At 35.9% G+C, this 17959-nt stretch overlaps 2 protein-coding genes across 6 annotated transcripts in view; one reads left to right on the top strand and one right to left on the bottom strand.

The window, feature by feature from the left end:
- The window catches only part of puc (dual specificity phosphatase puckered), a 65798-nt gene that overhangs the window by 9698 nt on the left and 38141 nt on the right, over positions 1-17959 (bottom strand). For 2 of the 5 annotated variants that reach the window (XM_077434912.1, XM_077434913.1), the window contains exons 3-4: positions 7847-8002; positions 6744-6974 (exon numbers count right to left, since the gene is read on the bottom strand). In XM_077434912.1, coding sequence (XP_077291038.1) covers positions 6744-6974; positions 7847-8002 — 387 coding nt within the window. Of the gene's footprint in view, positions 1-6027; positions 6241-6280; positions 6981-7846; positions 8003-17959 lie in introns of those variants that run through there. The other 3 variants (XR_013260838.1, XR_013260837.1, XM_077434914.1) reach the window with 3 other exon arrangements.
- LOC143914709 (uncharacterized) lies at positions 284-1100 on the top strand. The gene is made up of 3 exons (XM_077435009.1): positions 284-609; positions 697-900; positions 1013-1100. Exons 1-3 carry the CDS (start codon positions 548-550, stop codon positions 1098-1100), a joined length of 354 nt encoding a protein of 117 aa, XP_077291135.1. The 5' UTR covers positions 284-547.

Raw genomic sequence — 17959 nt, 5'->3', positions numbered from 1 at the left:
GACATTCGTCTCTAACGAGAATCTAGAGATGTAAATTTCAGATTCTGGAATTACAGCTTGCAATTCAGAATCCTTGCAAGTGCCTCTTAAGTTGGCACTTCGTCTAATGTTTTTTTTCGTTTTAACTAATTTGAAATTATCGTTGTTATCATTTTCAGCTAGTGGAGCGCCAGCACTGGTTGACACTCCCTGATTGTTTGCATCGTTCGATGTAACATTTTTCGAAGCGCCGCCACTGGTTGACGCTCTCTGCTTGTTTACATTATTCGATGTAACATTATTCGATGCGTTCGGCACAGGAGGTAGTTTCGATTGGCTATTATTTTTGTTGGTTTTATTAGTCTGCTTACGTACGGCATCCGCAAAGGTTCCGGTTTTTTTTAATATCTCTTCCACCAAGTTAGACGCATTCAAATCGCGATTTGAAACATCGGAAGTGATCTTGTTCATATCTTCGCGCAACTCAGCTATTGCATCCTTAATGAGAGAAATATCATTCGCCCCACCCTGAGACTTCAGAACTCTCACCTCTTCCTTCAAATCTTGAATGGCACTCAGTAGTGATGTAACATCAATCGAATCGAAAGAAACAGGAGGCAAACGTCGCAGGTTGACAGCGCCAAAATTTGGTAGAACAGACACATCTGTTTCTTTAAACATTTTAATAATGTCTTGAATACATCTTAACTTTTTTAGATCACCTTGTCGTCGTGTATCTCGCACATCAGGCAGAAGTGAAATGAGCACGTTTCTCGCCACCATCATTTCATCCTCAGTAAAGAAGTCGCATATTTGGACAAGTGATACTTCATCTAGGGTGTCTATCTTATTGCGTATGAACGCCAGAACTTCGTTAATCACCACTCTACAGGCACAAATCGTGGCCATATCGGTAGAAAGGTAGGTAAACACGTCCGTCTGTGTATACCACACAACGCGAACAATTAAGATAAGAGCACTCATTGCGATTAAATGAAATTACGTGCGACACGGGTGAATGAACACAATGTAGGTACGAGCCGTTGATCAAATTCAATGTGCCCATCTACTTGCATAATGTACTTTCACCGGTTGGGTCTCGGCGTTCGTACAAAAATTAAGCATCTGGGAGAGCCAATATTTAAAAAAAATTGGTCAAGTTTTTAATGACTTGTCAAATTGTCACACCCCTCTACACGTGCGGTTAGATATGACGTCACGCTGATTAACGAGGGTGAACCGGTGGATGTTTCGAGCTCACGTGTTGCGCATGCACAGGTGAGACATCATTAGTCATCGACAACAGGAAAGCACCGAACAATGGCTGGTAAAGTACACGACACGTTGAAAATACAGAATGAGAAGGTCTGGGAGTTTCAATCGAAGCCGAAATGAGCTCAAAACAGAGGAAAAGCAGTAGCTGCTGCTACTTACTCGTCGGTTGAGCAACCCAACCTGCTTCTATTCTTTCAGAATTGTAACACAATACACACACACACACAATGAGCATGAGTCACGCTGTAGAAAACTTGGCCAGCTAACACATAACGACGATGATCCAATTCAAATCTGAGCCCATCTCCTACTCCAATTTCTTTAAATTCGAATTCTTTACGTGTTGAATCGCAACTCGCATTACAACGACCCAGTTCAAACCAGAGAGAAGATGAGCACTACCTTTGGCCTATCAATCAAATTGGGAACACGTGAATAACACATTGAGAACGCGAAGAGTCTCGATTCATTCATTGAAAGGACCCACGCTCGTCCCCTCGCCCATTCATAAAATCTATTATCCTAAATGGTGCTTAAACATCGGTGGCACATATGTGCGCGGTGGCAGGCAATTTGCAACCCTCCTAAACTTTCGCGATAGGGGTTGTACTCGGACATGGAGGACTATTAAATTTTGTATCAAACACCCCAATTTTCCATTCAACACTGCCGAGTGATTTGCAATCAATGCTCATTCATTAACTCTCAAAGCAATCAGGTGGATGCTTAAACTCAGTTCACGACTACTTGACACGAATGAGAACTATAAGAAACTCTGCAGTAGCTATCGCGAATCGTTCGTAAGTTTTGTCCATGAAACCCAACTACAAAGGTACAAAGTTTAAGCACGAATAGCAGAACTTACGCGTATGAATTGCTGTCACATTTTCTATAGACATTGTGGTGTGAGTCACCCCATTATATTATCGTCCTAATATATCGTATATTGCGTACAAATAAACGAAGGCCGCGTCTGCCTCCGAATTAAATTTCGCATCTAAATCCCCTCATTGTGTACAGTTTGACAGCAAAAATACAGACGGGTATGAGTCAACCGTGGGATGGGGCGCGTGATTTTTAGCAAAGTCCCCTATATTTATGGGGAGGATGAGGAGGGTTTCTATTGCTATTCATGCGTCTGCTGTCGCTTTTAGAACGCTTTTCCATGCACCACGTGCAACATTCGACTGGATGACTCATCTCGGCGCAGATCTAAAACGAGAGAAAGGAACATCTCGACATCTGCATTTCGTCAGTTGCATAACAAACCCATATAAAAAGAACTCGACGCCAATTTATAAAAAAAATATTTACATAATTTTGTTTGTATTCAACTAATTTTTCAATGTAACAAAGAAAATTTATATAGAGAATACAATTGATATCGTCCATTTTTTCACTACAATACCATAATATGGGCAAAAGTAGTAATCTGTATGGACATCATTCAATTAATCAAACAGTGAATTAAAATAGGAATATGAGAAAGTACAAAAGCTTCTAATGTTAAGTTTATGCGAGATGAAAGTAAATGAGAGTAAAAAAATAGCTTTGCCATTGTTGTAATGAGTTGCAAATGAGTGGTAGAAACAGACGTATGAAGAGCTAGCTGTCACTCTAATCTGACACAAGATTCCGACTTAAATTTTAATTAATATTTTTGTATACATATATAAATGAATAATATCTTTATATATAAAAATAATACTATTTTTATATAAAAATGAATAATATTTAATGAGTTCGTTAATGGTTAAACTTATCTAGCTTTATAACGGAGACAGTAGCTTACTTCAATGTTAGCTAATCAAAGACACCTGAAGAGTGGAAGAGGTTCAAAATCATATAACAAATTTTTGACGGACAGTAATGTCACTGTAGTAACAGAGTGAAGAGTGAAGCCGAGTGAAAGTATTCGCATTAGTCCATTTTTCGATATCATCTTGTATTCAATAAATACATAGATGCATAAATGTATAAAGAATGAATGACCAAAATGAAGCATGCCAAGCTCAAATGTCAGAAGGCGTGTTTTATATATAAATCGAATCATATTTTACGAAATGCCCGAACAAAGTTATTGGCGGAAAACTAAAATTGGTTCAAAAATTTAGCAGTTGCTCGAAATTGGGCAAATTACCAAAGAATCGGCCTCTCCACTTTTATATATAGAAATACTACACGAAATCACAGTTTATATATAAATTTCGCAGTCATCACAATTTCTAAATTTACTAAAATGCGTACGTATTTTATGACTATCTAAATTGTACTCGTGCGCGTATATGTATGAGTGTTTTATTTATTTTTCCTGTCAAAATATTAAAAAAGCCCCTACATATATACATACCTATGTATATATCCATCGACAACAAACGCAGTGAAGCAACTTTTTTTTACCCAGCAGAGCAACAAGTGCACTCGGACGCTTCCGAGAATGCGCTTCTCACCTGCATTTCAAAAGCGGTGTGCATCCACCTGCTTTTATTGCACACCCCCGCGTGCAAAAAGCTGAAAAGCACACTCATCGAAGGGAACCTTCGTCGCACTCGACAAAGCGCCAATTCGTAAATCCACAACAAGAATTTTTCCGATCGTCACAAGGTCGCAAACGTAAAAATGGCAGAGCGCTGGCAAATTTTGCCGAATGACTCACCGTTTGTTTTGTTTACATTTTTACACCTGTTAGCAGTATACAATGCATATTGAGAACGAAAACAGAACTAACACGAGCGCCAAGCAACCGTTCAAAACCAAAGTAGGTTGTCGCTCAATAGCGATCTATTGTCTTACTACATAGACACGATGCATGACACTAGAAACTAACACGAATCGCTCGCTAGCTCTTTAGCTATCCCTTTTTCTTTGGCTTCAGTAGCATGACTCACCGTGGTTTGAATTTGGCCACAATTGTTCTCAAGCATTCAATACCACACCACGTACATCGTAGTAAATTCATCAATCCCCAGTAGAGTTGAGTTTAGTAATGGATTTTCATTCATTCGTTGTTGTCTTTGTACCTTTTAACTTAGACTACTTCCATTCGTATAATCCAAGGTTCATTATTGAACCAATTAAGATTCATATAATCAATATCGGCATATTAGCATCTAGCATAACAATAATAATTGTATTTAAAGGCGCAGACACACAGAATCGTACGGCACGGCACGTCTTGCCTAGATAGACCCCAGCGGTGAATGGGTATGTCTTATGTCAATGCTAATTCGTACGATCTCATTATTAAGTTTCTTAAACATTTATTCAAATATGGGAATCACCGTTATCGATCGCCATCAAGCATATGTCAATACAAGGAAAATATATCACCGAAAACACCTCTCCTGGCATAGATCAGGCGTGCTAGCGTTTTTTTAACATGTCATGCAAAACTATCTATAAAAAAACCTATATGTCCTAGCCCTAATCATATAAGATTGACCATTGGTAATATTAATTATTTGAACTGGTGATTTATTTAGCGTCAACTTTATGCGAAAAATGTTTACAAAGTAAATATTTAATACAATGGTCAAATAGCAACTGCTACTTACATCTGTGCAAAATGACCTATACGTAGTTCTACAAATTTTGCCTAATAAGCTAAAATTATTCTTAACCCTTTGCCTGCGGACGACCGCTATAGACGTCATGCGCAAAATGTAAGAAGCAAGAATAGCGTGACTCGCTGTGTAAACAAAATACTTCAGGTTTTAATTGAGATATTTGTTCACTTGAATACGTATATATATTTATTTATGGTCGAAACCTCGATTAAAGAAAAATCGCTAAAAAAAAGTACCACTAAAGTAGCTGCGGGCAAAGGGTCACGTAAGACTAGCGCCACTAGATAGATGTCTAATAATGACCACCAATTAGTTTGACAATGTGGTGGTGACATGAAAAGAAGACATAACGGAAGTGTCTCGACGCCAGTGGTCCGCCCAGAGCTGAATGGCTGGCGGCAGTGGCAGGCGACCTTTGCAGGTAAGCGAGTCCAAGTCAAAGAGTATGCAGCTCGCCTTGAGGCCGCTAGTTGCGTCCTCGTCGGTCGTTAACCGCTGCCGCGTGCCAGACAAGGACGCGCGAGGCCACCAGTCCCTGAGAGAGCACCACTCTTGTTTTTTCCCCTTTTTTCTGTTGTCCTCCTCTCTCCGTTTGGCATCTCTCGTCCCTGTGCTCTGAATGGCCGTTGGCTGACTCACGCGAGCATCTGTCTCCGATGCACATTTCTTCGAGCCGCACCGTCTGTCTCCACCGCCGGACGGGTTCCACTTTCAGAAGACGTAGCCGTAGCGAAACCCACACACATATACGCGCTTCGATCGCTACTTTCACAAAATAAAGCGCACACGAGATGAAGGCGGTCCGCGAATGAGTCACAGCGAAAGACTTCTTTTTTTGGCCGCATGCAATTGCTTTGATCGCCACCAAAACTCCTAATTGGGGTATCGACCCAATATAATTAATGTACGAGGGAAAATCCCACATATCAAAATGCTTACTATTATCATTATCAAGACAGCTTAAGGCGAGCGTCCTTTTGACGCGAATTCGAGCTTTTATTTTGTATTTGTCATATCTCTTTTCATTCTTTGCACCACTTCCTCGGTTATGGGGGTCGCGATGAACCAGAGCAGTTAATAGTCGACCATTCTAATTCTCAACTGTTATCTTGGCTATTATATTTTTATATATCTCTTGTAGTAATTTGTCTTGTATATATGTATGGATGTATATATACATTTTTTTTCTTTCTCTTCTTTTTTTATTCTGTAATTCATGTATTTATCTTTTTATCTTAATCTGTTTAGCACAATCGTCGCTTTGGAGCAATCTGTTAGGCGAGTGTGCATGATTAATTGATGTAATAAAATAAAAATGTGTGCATTTGTCAAGTAATGCATATCCTTTTGGCGTTGCGTTACAGTTATAGGTGGCTATATATGGCGTGCTGTGAAAATTTCCCTATTTTTGTCGCACAGCCTTACTTACGTGTGCGAAAGTTAGGCTGTGCGACAAGAACAGGGATATTTTCACGGCAGGCCACTGGTGACTATCTAAAAGAATGTTAATCATCGATTACGTCCCATGTGTATAGTGAGCAAGTGAGAGAATAGTTCGTCAATGTGGGGGACTAGTTGTACACAGAAACAAAAACATAGAGGAGAACGGCCTAAAAATAACCGGTTTATTTACACGCAGCGGCCCATGCGTAAATCGGAAATCGACCCGGCGACCTCCCCCGCTCTCGGGGTGTTTTATTTTAATACTTTCAAACACAAGAAATGAGTCACCGACGTGGAGGAGTGTCTGATGATGACCGACCGATTGTGATATGATGAGTCGACCGCGTTATTTTCTGACCACTCCTGGCCACCACCCAATAAACAAACAGGCCCTAGACATAAATGGTATCATCCGACTGCACACACGCCCGGTCACGCTTATCTTTCATACCCAAGTAGTTGTCGGTGTCGAAGACTTACCTATGAATTCGAAGGCCTCTTCGAAGTACTGTTTCAAGTTTTGTTGGCCCGAATCGCTGGCGGGTATTCTTTTGTGGGTGATGCCCGTAGAAGAGGGTCCAGGGAGGCTGCAAGTCACGTTTAAGACGCAGGTTGCACCTAGCTCCTGCAGTCGTTCCAGGTCGGCGGCATCCCGGCCGTTGCCAAGGTACAGGAAGGGTAAAACCCGAGAAGCCGGGTGGTTGTCAATATCTGCGAAAATTGACGAAATTCATTAGTTAATTCAAAGCAAGACTTTGACGGAATATTTTGGCACGCCACACAGACAAGGCATTCGAGCTAAAAGTATTTTGGCAGAAAAAAAAGAACATGTTGATAAATTAGCCGGGAGGTACTTCTATTCGCAGTGAGTCATTTGGGATTGGTTCATTCACATCCATGGGTAGCATTCTTGCGTCCTCTCGCAATACTAAACCCGTGTCATCATCGGAGTTTTACACACTTCGATTGAATTTTACAAACTGTCCGGGAAATCCCTACACAAAGTCATTTGTATAAAATTTATTAATTAGAATAAAATAATGAATCACAATATGAAAACATTTGCACTATTAGACGTGACGGCGGCGATTCTTTGAATCGGTTGACCGCATGAGGAAAATATTCCACATGTTTCCGACCTTTGATGGAATGATTTAATTTTGAAGTTTCATCACACAAATCCGTTTCTTAAAATTAAGAAGGACATGACGAAACTTTGTCCTAATATGACGCGTGTTCTAGAAAAGATTGATCATCCACCGGAGGGATATCGTATGGACTTGTATGCCGAACTAATCAGTTCATCGTACTCAAATAAATAACATAATAAAAACACAACAAAAGTTAGTGAAATAAATTAATATAATAAAGCAAAAAAACTGACTAAGCGGACACACTTTGAATTGTGAACTTGAGTTGAAATTTTTGTAGCGTTTTTCCACAACAAACATTAGCATTTGTAATTACCGAATGATTCATCAACATTGACACCGTTTGTTCGGGTAGATTAAGAAAAGGTAATTTTAATTGAAAATATTCAAGATTAACCTTTTTCAAATACAATAAAATGATTTTATAATTACCAGCAGGTTCAATTGGGCTTCCTAGGGGGAGTTCTCCAGACAATGGGGGAGGAGGAGGACACGGCGTTCCTGCTAGAGGCACTCGAGGTACAGCGCCTGGTAATAACGCATCTTCACATAATTCCCTGTGTCTCCTTTGAAATTCTTTATGACCACCTAAAAAAAGAAAAAAAAATACCATGTTAACAACACACGCACTGATCATCAATATTCAATAGTCTCGATTACGTCGCAATTTAATGAATCATAACCGACAAGGATACAGAACACACACACTCGTTAATCACAAATTGAGTCACGAGACAATGCAGGATTCTGCACATTAAAGATTGCAACTTTGAACCGGTAGTGTGCCGTCGAAGATGTGTACAAACATTAAACTATGTAAATTAAATGTAAATAAGAAACGCTGGAATGGAATTCTCGACTGTGTACGAGTACGACCCACTCGAATTACTATAGCTACGAGTACAAACATCCGTGACACTCGATCAGTCTTCATTGTTCATCGTGCACTCGTTTAGACATTTGATACTAGACCTCTATTTTAGAATAAAAATTAAATTGCCCAATCTATATTCAAACATCTGAAGATGGTGTCAGACAGCACATAAACTCGGTATTACGAAAAAATCGATTTTTTTTCCCCAATGACTACAACATGTAGAATTCAGTAATAGAGGGACATTGGACCAATGTGTAATGGATGTGTTTGCTTATTTTTGAACCGTATTATCGAAATAATGTAAATCAAAATACTGAAAAAACGGCAAGGTTGGTTAGGTATGTATATTCTCTCGGGTAAGAAGAGCTACCAGTTCTCAAAAAATACAAGACCACATACTTTTAACAGTCGGAGAAAACCTCTCGAAATAACAAGAGAGTGCGAAGGAGAGGACCTTGCAGAACCTGTCTACGATGAGTCATGAACACATCTCTTCGCCAAAGACAACAAGACCAGGTCCAGCACCGAGCAGCAGGTCAAACAAAGTTGTTTTGTACGACACCACATATATTAATCCGGTTCGGATTCTTGGCGTATTTGCTTAATCCCGGACACGACAAGAAATACATCAAGCTATACTTAAACGCGATATACGAACAATTAAATATACACATAATAAAAAAGCAACGCGTATAAGAAAACACTGGTGCTAATAATATAAGAGATAAACGTAATAAATATTTGTATTTTTCAGGTGAGAGTTTCTGCTTATCTGAATCATTATTGCAGTGTTTATTACGTACGAACGATTACCATGTTTAGTATGCAAACAACGATAATTTATTATGTTTTGAATAAATAAATAACTAAAAAGCATGTACATATACAGCGTCTCCACGATCAACAGCCATAAAGTATCAAGGCACAGTCAGATATGATTATCTGTCATTATCAACCACATATCGATTATTTTTATAGTATGCCTACGATCAAAAAATTAGGGCCATATCTAATAAATAATATTATAATATAAAACAAAGTTCAACGAGCGAAAAAATTCTACGTGTCATAGGAAACTCGCCGACTCCTCTATTGGATAAGATTTTCTGACCTAATTGTCAATGCACAGACAGTACAGAAATACTGATAACCTAGGTAGTTACACGGAAATAATAATAACGTTATCAAGGAAAATTTAATTTAAATATTCAGAGAAACAAACGATAGCCGAACATGTGCGTAATGCAAATAAACTTTATCATCGAGAATGACATCAGCGATCATGACAAGACTACGCTATGTACACACACGGGCCGGCCGTCGAAAAAATATGCACACGCAGTGTATCATTTCCGCACAGCATCTCGATCGAATTCGATAAGATTGGATTATCTTTTCGGAAATGGTTTGATTACGGATCGATTGTTCAACTATGGCGATGCTAAATATCGCACTCATCGTACCGTAGAGGCCACATTCAGCAGACTTGGCATAGAAACTAGGCTGCGTAAAAATGTAGCGATCCAAAAAGCATGAGTCACCAGACGTTTACATTAACCTTGCCGCGTGTATAATACTGTTCGACTAGTTTAACCCCGCCTGTGGATCTCTACCGAGCGATGAATGAACGCTCGAAACCATTTTTAGCCAAATTACTTTCTAATTTTGAGAAAATAAGTCCATTTCCTATACTACGAAGACCTTTCTATTATATTTTAAATGATAAATAAAAAAAAATATAATAAAAAAGGACGCTAAAGAAAAACTACGATGGAGAAACATGCTGCAAATAGCATTAGTAGAATACAGAAGCACAATCAAAAGTCTAAAACGGACTAAAGTTTCTCAGTTGATGATTTTTTTTAACTTTAAACTCTATTGGACAATAATTTTATCAAAACATTTAATATACAGAGGAAAGGGTAAAAATGTAAGTAATTTTTGGCTTAAGCCAAGTACAATCGGCACCTATTACTATTTTCAAATGTAAATTGAATAATTTTTAACGAGTTAATTAATAATTAAACTCCTCGCTTCATGTCTGAAAGATGAGTTTACTTCGATGTTAGCTAGTCTGTGTATGTCGGTAAAATAGCAAAGCGACTTATTAAAGAGTGGAATTGGTTCAAAATCAGTTCACAATTTTTTGACGGGCGGGAATATCTTGGAACTAACAGAGTGAAGCTAAAAAAATAATTTGAATTGAGGTGCATTGAAAGGAAATCATTATTCGTTCACTTGATATGAAAAATATCAATGGCAAAAATATATAAGTATGCGAAATCGAAAAGATCGAAAGTGACTCAATTGAAAAGCAGACGAATGGCGCACGGTAAACGTGAATATCCCAAATGTGAACCAGGATAACCGCTGCTACGAAAATCGCTCACGCGAATCTCCTGACAGGAAAATTGCCATTCAGAAAACTGTCCAAATATTACTCAGAAAATGCTTTTTTTTCTACAAGATTTGGGCATTTTTGAGCAATATTTGGACAGTTTTCCTGTGCGACAAATTTTCGTGCAACGGGAGACCCGCACGATTTTCATAGCGACGGTTATCCTGGTAATGATTAACATTTGGAATGTAATCACCGAACCATATAATACACATATGTGCATCTCTTCACAAAAAGATACTGAAATTTCCACCTAAACAACAACAACAACAATACAAACTATTAAGAATTATAAAAGTCAAAGGTGGTTTCTTAAATGAATCAATCGAAGAAGTAACTTCTCAATCTGGTGTTGAAACTGATATAATTTAAAGTAAGATTAAGTTGTCTACTGTTATGGAACAAATTCGGAATATTTACTAAACAACAAATGAGGGAATTCCCATCAAAACGATTGCTCACCACTCGCAATTCTTTCAATCTCCTTCCTACTTCTCACAACATAACATCGAAAACCCGCCAAACAATCAACCCACGCGTCAAAAAAGTCGGAGTTTCCTCCAACTTCCGGATGGAACCTAAGTAAATAAAACAAAAAAAAAAAAAAACGGTCATCGGCGACCACTAGAGCACAAAAGGTAACCGCGAGACCCCGGTTCGGAAAAACGCTACGCGATGAGTCACGAAACCAGACGTTCGTTTACATTAACCTTGCACCCGCGCGTCGTCGTACAACCGTTTAAAATTACAATAGCGCACAAAACACACCTTTGACGCGAAATGTTTAATTTATTCGCGCGGATCACGGCCGTACACCGCGGAGTTACGACCGCGCGCGGAAAAAAAGCGCGCGCATCACTTTTTGACAGTTGGTCGCCGTGTCCTTTCAATTGCGAACGTACACATACATAATTTCGTAGCCATGGCAGCAATTGCGGAATTGCCGCTAAAACGATGTCAATTGATCACACGTACACACTGACCAACCAACACATTCCAGCACGTGAATGACATCCCACTCACACACACGCACACACAAACAAATACAAAACATGTACGAATTTCGAGTCGGTAAAGTAGTGTGTCGACGTACCGACAGTTTGTAGGGGCATGAAGCGCAACACTAGGCATGGGGACTGCCTTTTGAGCCTCATGTTCAGGCCTTCGCCCGCCGACCGGGCCGCTCTCGATCCCTTCACCGACGGAATGTTGCTCGAGCTGATGATGCACCGTTGCACCGATGCACCGATGCACCTGTGCACCGCTTCCGAGATCGCGAGTTACTATTAGCTACTATGTACTAGCACTAGCAATGTTTGTGTCGCACTGTCACTCCGCGAATCATCGGCGTGTAATGTGTAATGACGCGAACTGAGTCGTCGACGCGCACCCGACGAGCGACCGCGTTCAAATGAACCGCGGCGCGCTCACGTCCACGTATATATGGCCGGGGGCGAGTGGGAGGGCACTGACGTCACTGGCCACGCGCGTCGTGCTCGCCGTTTGCGTACGCACACACACATCCTCACATTTCGTAATGAGACGGCCTTATTCTTATTGTTATTACTAATACTAATAAATCACTAGGAGATTCCCTGCTAATATGTAGCAGTACGTTCAGTTGCGAAATGTTCATGGCGATTATTGCGTGGCCAAGTCGATCGCTTATCGTTATCGTTTGTGTGACTGAATATGATGAGACATATTGTAAACAAACTAAAGCTAGACACTAATACCGAAAAGTCCAGCATCTCTTCAAAGATTAAATTGCTTTTAATGAGATCAAAATTAAATGGAATAATTAAAATATATAATACATACAAAAATATATAAAAACATGTACGAGTTTGGCCATAAGTGTCAATTTGGGGCAACCTGCTTGGCACTATGATATAAATGAAAAAAAAAAAACAAATGAAATTATTTTGAATTAATTGATTTTTCAGCTGCTTTTTTTTACTAGCCTCTTCTTACTTCGCTATCGATTTTTACGTCTGATTTTTATATTGGAAAATAAAAAGAAATCTCAGATTAAAAAAAATACCATTTTAAAAGAACCACCTGCGAAAGAATCATTGTAGAAGAATTGCAATATGTGTATGATATAATTGTATACAATATTATATTCAATATACATATCATTGCAATTTGACTGTTTAACTTAAGTTTTCCTTTGTTTTATTTTAAATAAATGATTATTTTGTAAACTATTGTATGATAGTTTTTATTTTAATAAAAGTTACGCTAGAAAATAAAATTTAAATGTATGTAATATTTATTACATGTGATTAAGAAGGAAAATCCATATTGTCACCAAGAGAAGAAAATGCATGCTGGGTAATCGAGTGAAGAAAGGAATAATCTCGTAGCTAAAAGAACTTACGAGACCGATACACTGTGGTATTGTGTGGGAAGAGCACGAGATCTTTCTTCCAAAAGTATTCGTCAAAATTTGCAATATATGTAAAACATGAATATATGTATATGTACAGCACAATTCATTTTTATTATTATTTAAATATTATGCGACAATTTTTTCCACTTGATTTTTTTAATGAAAAACTCATTTCACCACGGATTTTCTTTGGTAATTGAATGTTTAGTGGGTTATTAATGATAATAATTGGTTAGTAACTAGTTACAAATGTATATATAAATTTAGTCAATTAATTTATCAATTTGGTCAGTGAACAAGTTTATTTGATTCACGAAAATCTAATATTCATTCTATAAAATTAGAAAATAACTTACTTTAATATTTTCAATTTAATACGTTCTCTTTTATTTCAATAGGTGGAAGATTTCGCTAACGTCGACACGATTTTGGATTTATTTTTAAATAAAGAACATTGTTACTTTTTTTTTTTTAATTCAGTTGTAGTGAATCAAATACAGACGCACATACTCATTATCGCATAAATCACAAATCGTTATCCGTTTCCGACTGAAAATGCATTTAATTTTGAGATTAAAAATCTGTATTTCAATGTCAAATATTTAAATCGAACATACCTTTTTATCTATTATATGTATGATATTATATGTATATCGACGTGCGTCATTCGCGGATAAAGTATTAATGAATGAATAATATTATAATATGTATATCGCAATATGTCAATAACATCTAACATATGTATGTATCTCCGATAAGTAGCCATCGTCACAATATTTATACATACATATGTACATGGATATATTATCTGTAATAATATGTGTAGTTGCATTCAAAAACACAAATGCATATTCTCATTAGTAATGAATATGCTTAGAAATGCAGTAGACAGCAAATAGTTTAAGACTTAAAACATTATCTTATCAGAGTTTTTGATAATTTTAATTTCGCAAATAATATACATATGTACATATATGTATATACATATATGAGCAAGTGTGTTCATGCGTACATCAGATCGCTACAGAAACATATTATCCATCACGTATCTTCTTCTTGCCTAAACAGATAATTTTTAGAATTGAATTATTCATGGCTAAAGAAATATTTATATTATATGGAAAACTAGGAGTTCAAAGTGCGTTTCTATTTAATCAAATACAATGTTATTATATACACAAACACTGATTTATGAGCAAGTGTTCGTACAAAATAGATAGTTTTTTTTAATGAAGTATAATTTGAATACGCCAAATTAAAAATAACTGTGCCAGAACTATAGTTTGCTGAAACATCAATCAATATCTGTTGTTGCACTGTAAGTATATATGTAGGTACTATAATACGTATGTATACATACATATGGGCAATATTAAACGATAGCCATGACCTGACCTTATATTCAGATGTGAATAAACGTACAAATGTACATACATACATAATACACAGGTACATATAAAGTTTTACATAAACAATAGTTAAACGTTTTTGAAAAAGAGACATTACTGTGTTGAAACTACACCATATTTATCATATGATGAGATACGAATTTCACAAGGCCATACATAGTCTGACTAACAATTTCCCATGTGTAATGGATGACAAAGCCCTTTCACCATCGATGTAAATTCTATTGAAATTCTTAATTTAATCTTAATTGAAATTGTGAATTACGTTTATACGTTTCAGTGGATGAGGGGAATATTCCAAAAGCAATAAATTGAAAATAGCCACGTCTATTAATATCAAACTTTAAAATATCACATATGGAATATCAAAACATGCATTCCGAAACTTTTGAAATAATAAAAAAAAAACTAGACCATGAAAACATAATCAGTGATCGATTCTGATTTCAAATCAGTCAAAAATCGAATTTTCGGATGATCTATTTTTACATACCTCCTTTACGTTTTTACTACGTACATAGTCCATATGTACATAAATTAAAAATTCTGAAGATACATAAGACAACAAGGATATACAATAGATATATTACAGTTTAGTGAGGAAAATGTGTATAAATTATGCGAAAGCAGGTAAAATAATGAGTTATCAAACTAGTATTTCGAAAATCTGTCAAATATACATACATAGGTATGAAAATATGTCCTTAAAATTTCTGAGAAAATATCAAAATTGTATTTTAAGAGATTGTAACGGACGGAAATTGCTTGAACTTGGGTCATCCGACTATGGGTTCAGGATGTGGAATTGCGCATCGATTCAAAGGATGTGCCGACAGCTCATAATCGGAAATTGTATTTTAAATGTTTTCTATATAAATACTGAGAAATTGAGGACGGTTAGTCATCTTTGCAACGGTCAATCGACACATACGCTCAAAACGGATTGCAACCCTTCTTTTACTAATGGCTAAATACAGTGACGAATTCAAGAGGAAAGAATTTCAAGAATATATGAGTCGACGACCTTAAAACTATTGAGAATACAAAAAAAAATCCAGTAAACATCCACCATATAAGCATGAGATCACTATATGAATGTTTCAATATAATTATCGATACTACCCATATCGAGCTACATATACTCAAATATACTTAAAAACTCAAAAGTTTTAAGTCTATTTTGAGACCGATAAACTGATCATACACGCAGCCTACTTTATAGCTAATCCTAATCGGGGAAACCATTATCACTAAATTATAAAAAAAAAAAAAAACGAAAGATCTGAATCAATTTTTATTCATGCATTCGTGCACAGTACAATGACCTACGCCAAAATTTTTTATTTTATTTACTTCATATTGTCTATGCATATGAATTGTTTTTACTTTTCATATATAGCGTTTTTCGAAGTACATATTTGATAAAACATATCAGGGCGTATACTGAGGAGAGGAGTTTTATGTTCAGATAAAATGCACTTAGCTGATAATCCAATGGACAGAGTGCAGTGAATCATTCTTTGAAAGTGTTATCACTCATTATATTCTGTTATATTCCCATAAAATTACAAATCATTATTTATTATGTTAAAAATGACACATTTAAAACACAAATATCGTAAATAAATAAAAAAAACGGAAGCATAATTACAGCCAAAAATACTTGACTCACGCTGAAAATATTAAGATTTTAGCCGTAGAAGGAAAGCTTGGCGTTTCAGCAAACCATTATTTGTTTTGACAGCTTTTCAGCTGGTCAACAAGTTGGCAATGCCATGTCATAAAGAATAAAGCATTGGTCACTTCAGAAGATCGCCTTTTGTCGAGAAAATAACACGGTTTTTACTAGCCTCTTCTTACTTTAACTTACGATTTTGACGTATTTTATTCATATACATATGATATTACAATATATGGGTACTTAAGTATATGTTCATATATATGAAATTCCGTGATTTATTTATAATCCATTGAACAATAGTTTCTTACGCTTGGGACAACCCTATAAAAATAGTGAATTAATCATGCAAATTAGTAATTTCTGTTTGTTTGAATATTTTCATGTTTCCCTTGATGCTTCGATTGACGTAATTTTCCTCGAATCTAAAGTCATTGAATTTTCCTCATGACCCCAATTACTAAGAGACTTCGAAAGGGGTTGTTAAGACTCATTTTTAATCTAACAAATAAAATGAAATCTATACATATCAATTTAACATACCTGCATATATCATCACTACCAAATGCGATTGTATGTAATATATAAATAAATCAGATTTATCACAAGTTTATATTAAGAAATATGACTATAATAATCGATCACATTGGTCAGAAACACAAAAAGCATTCAATTACTTATCGATGAAAATTGAATCGATTCAAGATGACTGGTTGCGATTTGTCACGGTTAAATTTTTTCACAACTAATTTTGATGAATACACCAGAATCATTCAGTTCAAGGCCACTAAAATATTATTACTTAAAATATTGCTCAAAAAATATATTATAATTATCTATGAGAAAAATAGATACCCTTTATGACATGTGTGCATTTTTTTAATTTTTATCAAATGTTTTAAAAATTCAATTAATTAAAAATCATAAATAAAATATTACATGATGACCTGATGCGATAAATTTTACATACAACCTCGAGGAACGTATTTCTTAAACATATGTACATAAAAATGTATATACATACATACATAGTTGCCATTACACATCACAAAATTGTCTCACTTGATTTTTTTAGTAACACCTGCTTTTGTATTGTTTTTAATTCCCATGGATTGCATTGCAATGGATGACGAATGCGTAATGTAACTAAGTAAATATTTATCCATTAATCATCATCAACATTTGTCAATGGTGCTCACACGCACAATAGCAAAGTTTATGTACATATACAAACATACAATGTGTATTGAAATAATAAACAAAACTTAAAAATTATAATTCGCATAAAGTGTCAAATGTTTATCGTACACAAATATTGTCTTACGATTTAAATTTAAGTTCGTATAATAAATAATATTTTTTTCACAAATAAAGCGAATTATTTGAATATAAATTAAATTTCTAAAATAAAATAAATCGCATCATACCGAAATTTATTTTATCTCATATGATTTGACAAACATTTCTTATGACTTACATTTTATATTTAAAATTTTTAACCAGTTTTTTTTTTTTTCAGCACATGAGCCTTTATATTTGAAAGTGGCGCAAGTCCAATTTTAAGTTTAAAAAAGGCTATTTATGTTTGACTTAATTCACAAATTGCTATCGCTTCTTTTAATTCGATATATCCAGATTCTCAAAAAATCAGAATAAATGTATAATATTACAAGCCACCAGTTTTTTAAATATTGTTAAACTCAAAAAATTATATTTAATGTTTTCCGAAATATATAACGGCTCATATAATAATTGGTAATTACTAAATTTGATTTTGCGTAATACATA

The sequence above is a fragment of the Arctopsyche grandis genome, chromosome 7 (genome assembly GCF_051622035.1).
Source record: "Arctopsyche grandis isolate Sample6627 chromosome 7, ASM5162203v2, whole genome shotgun sequence".
In the NCBI taxonomy this organism is placed as follows: Eukaryota; Metazoa; Arthropoda; class Insecta; order Trichoptera; family Hydropsychidae; genus Arctopsyche; species Arctopsyche grandis.
The sequence above is the reverse complement of the archived record's forward strand: the minus strand, read 5'-3'. Positions and strand labels throughout refer to the sequence as shown.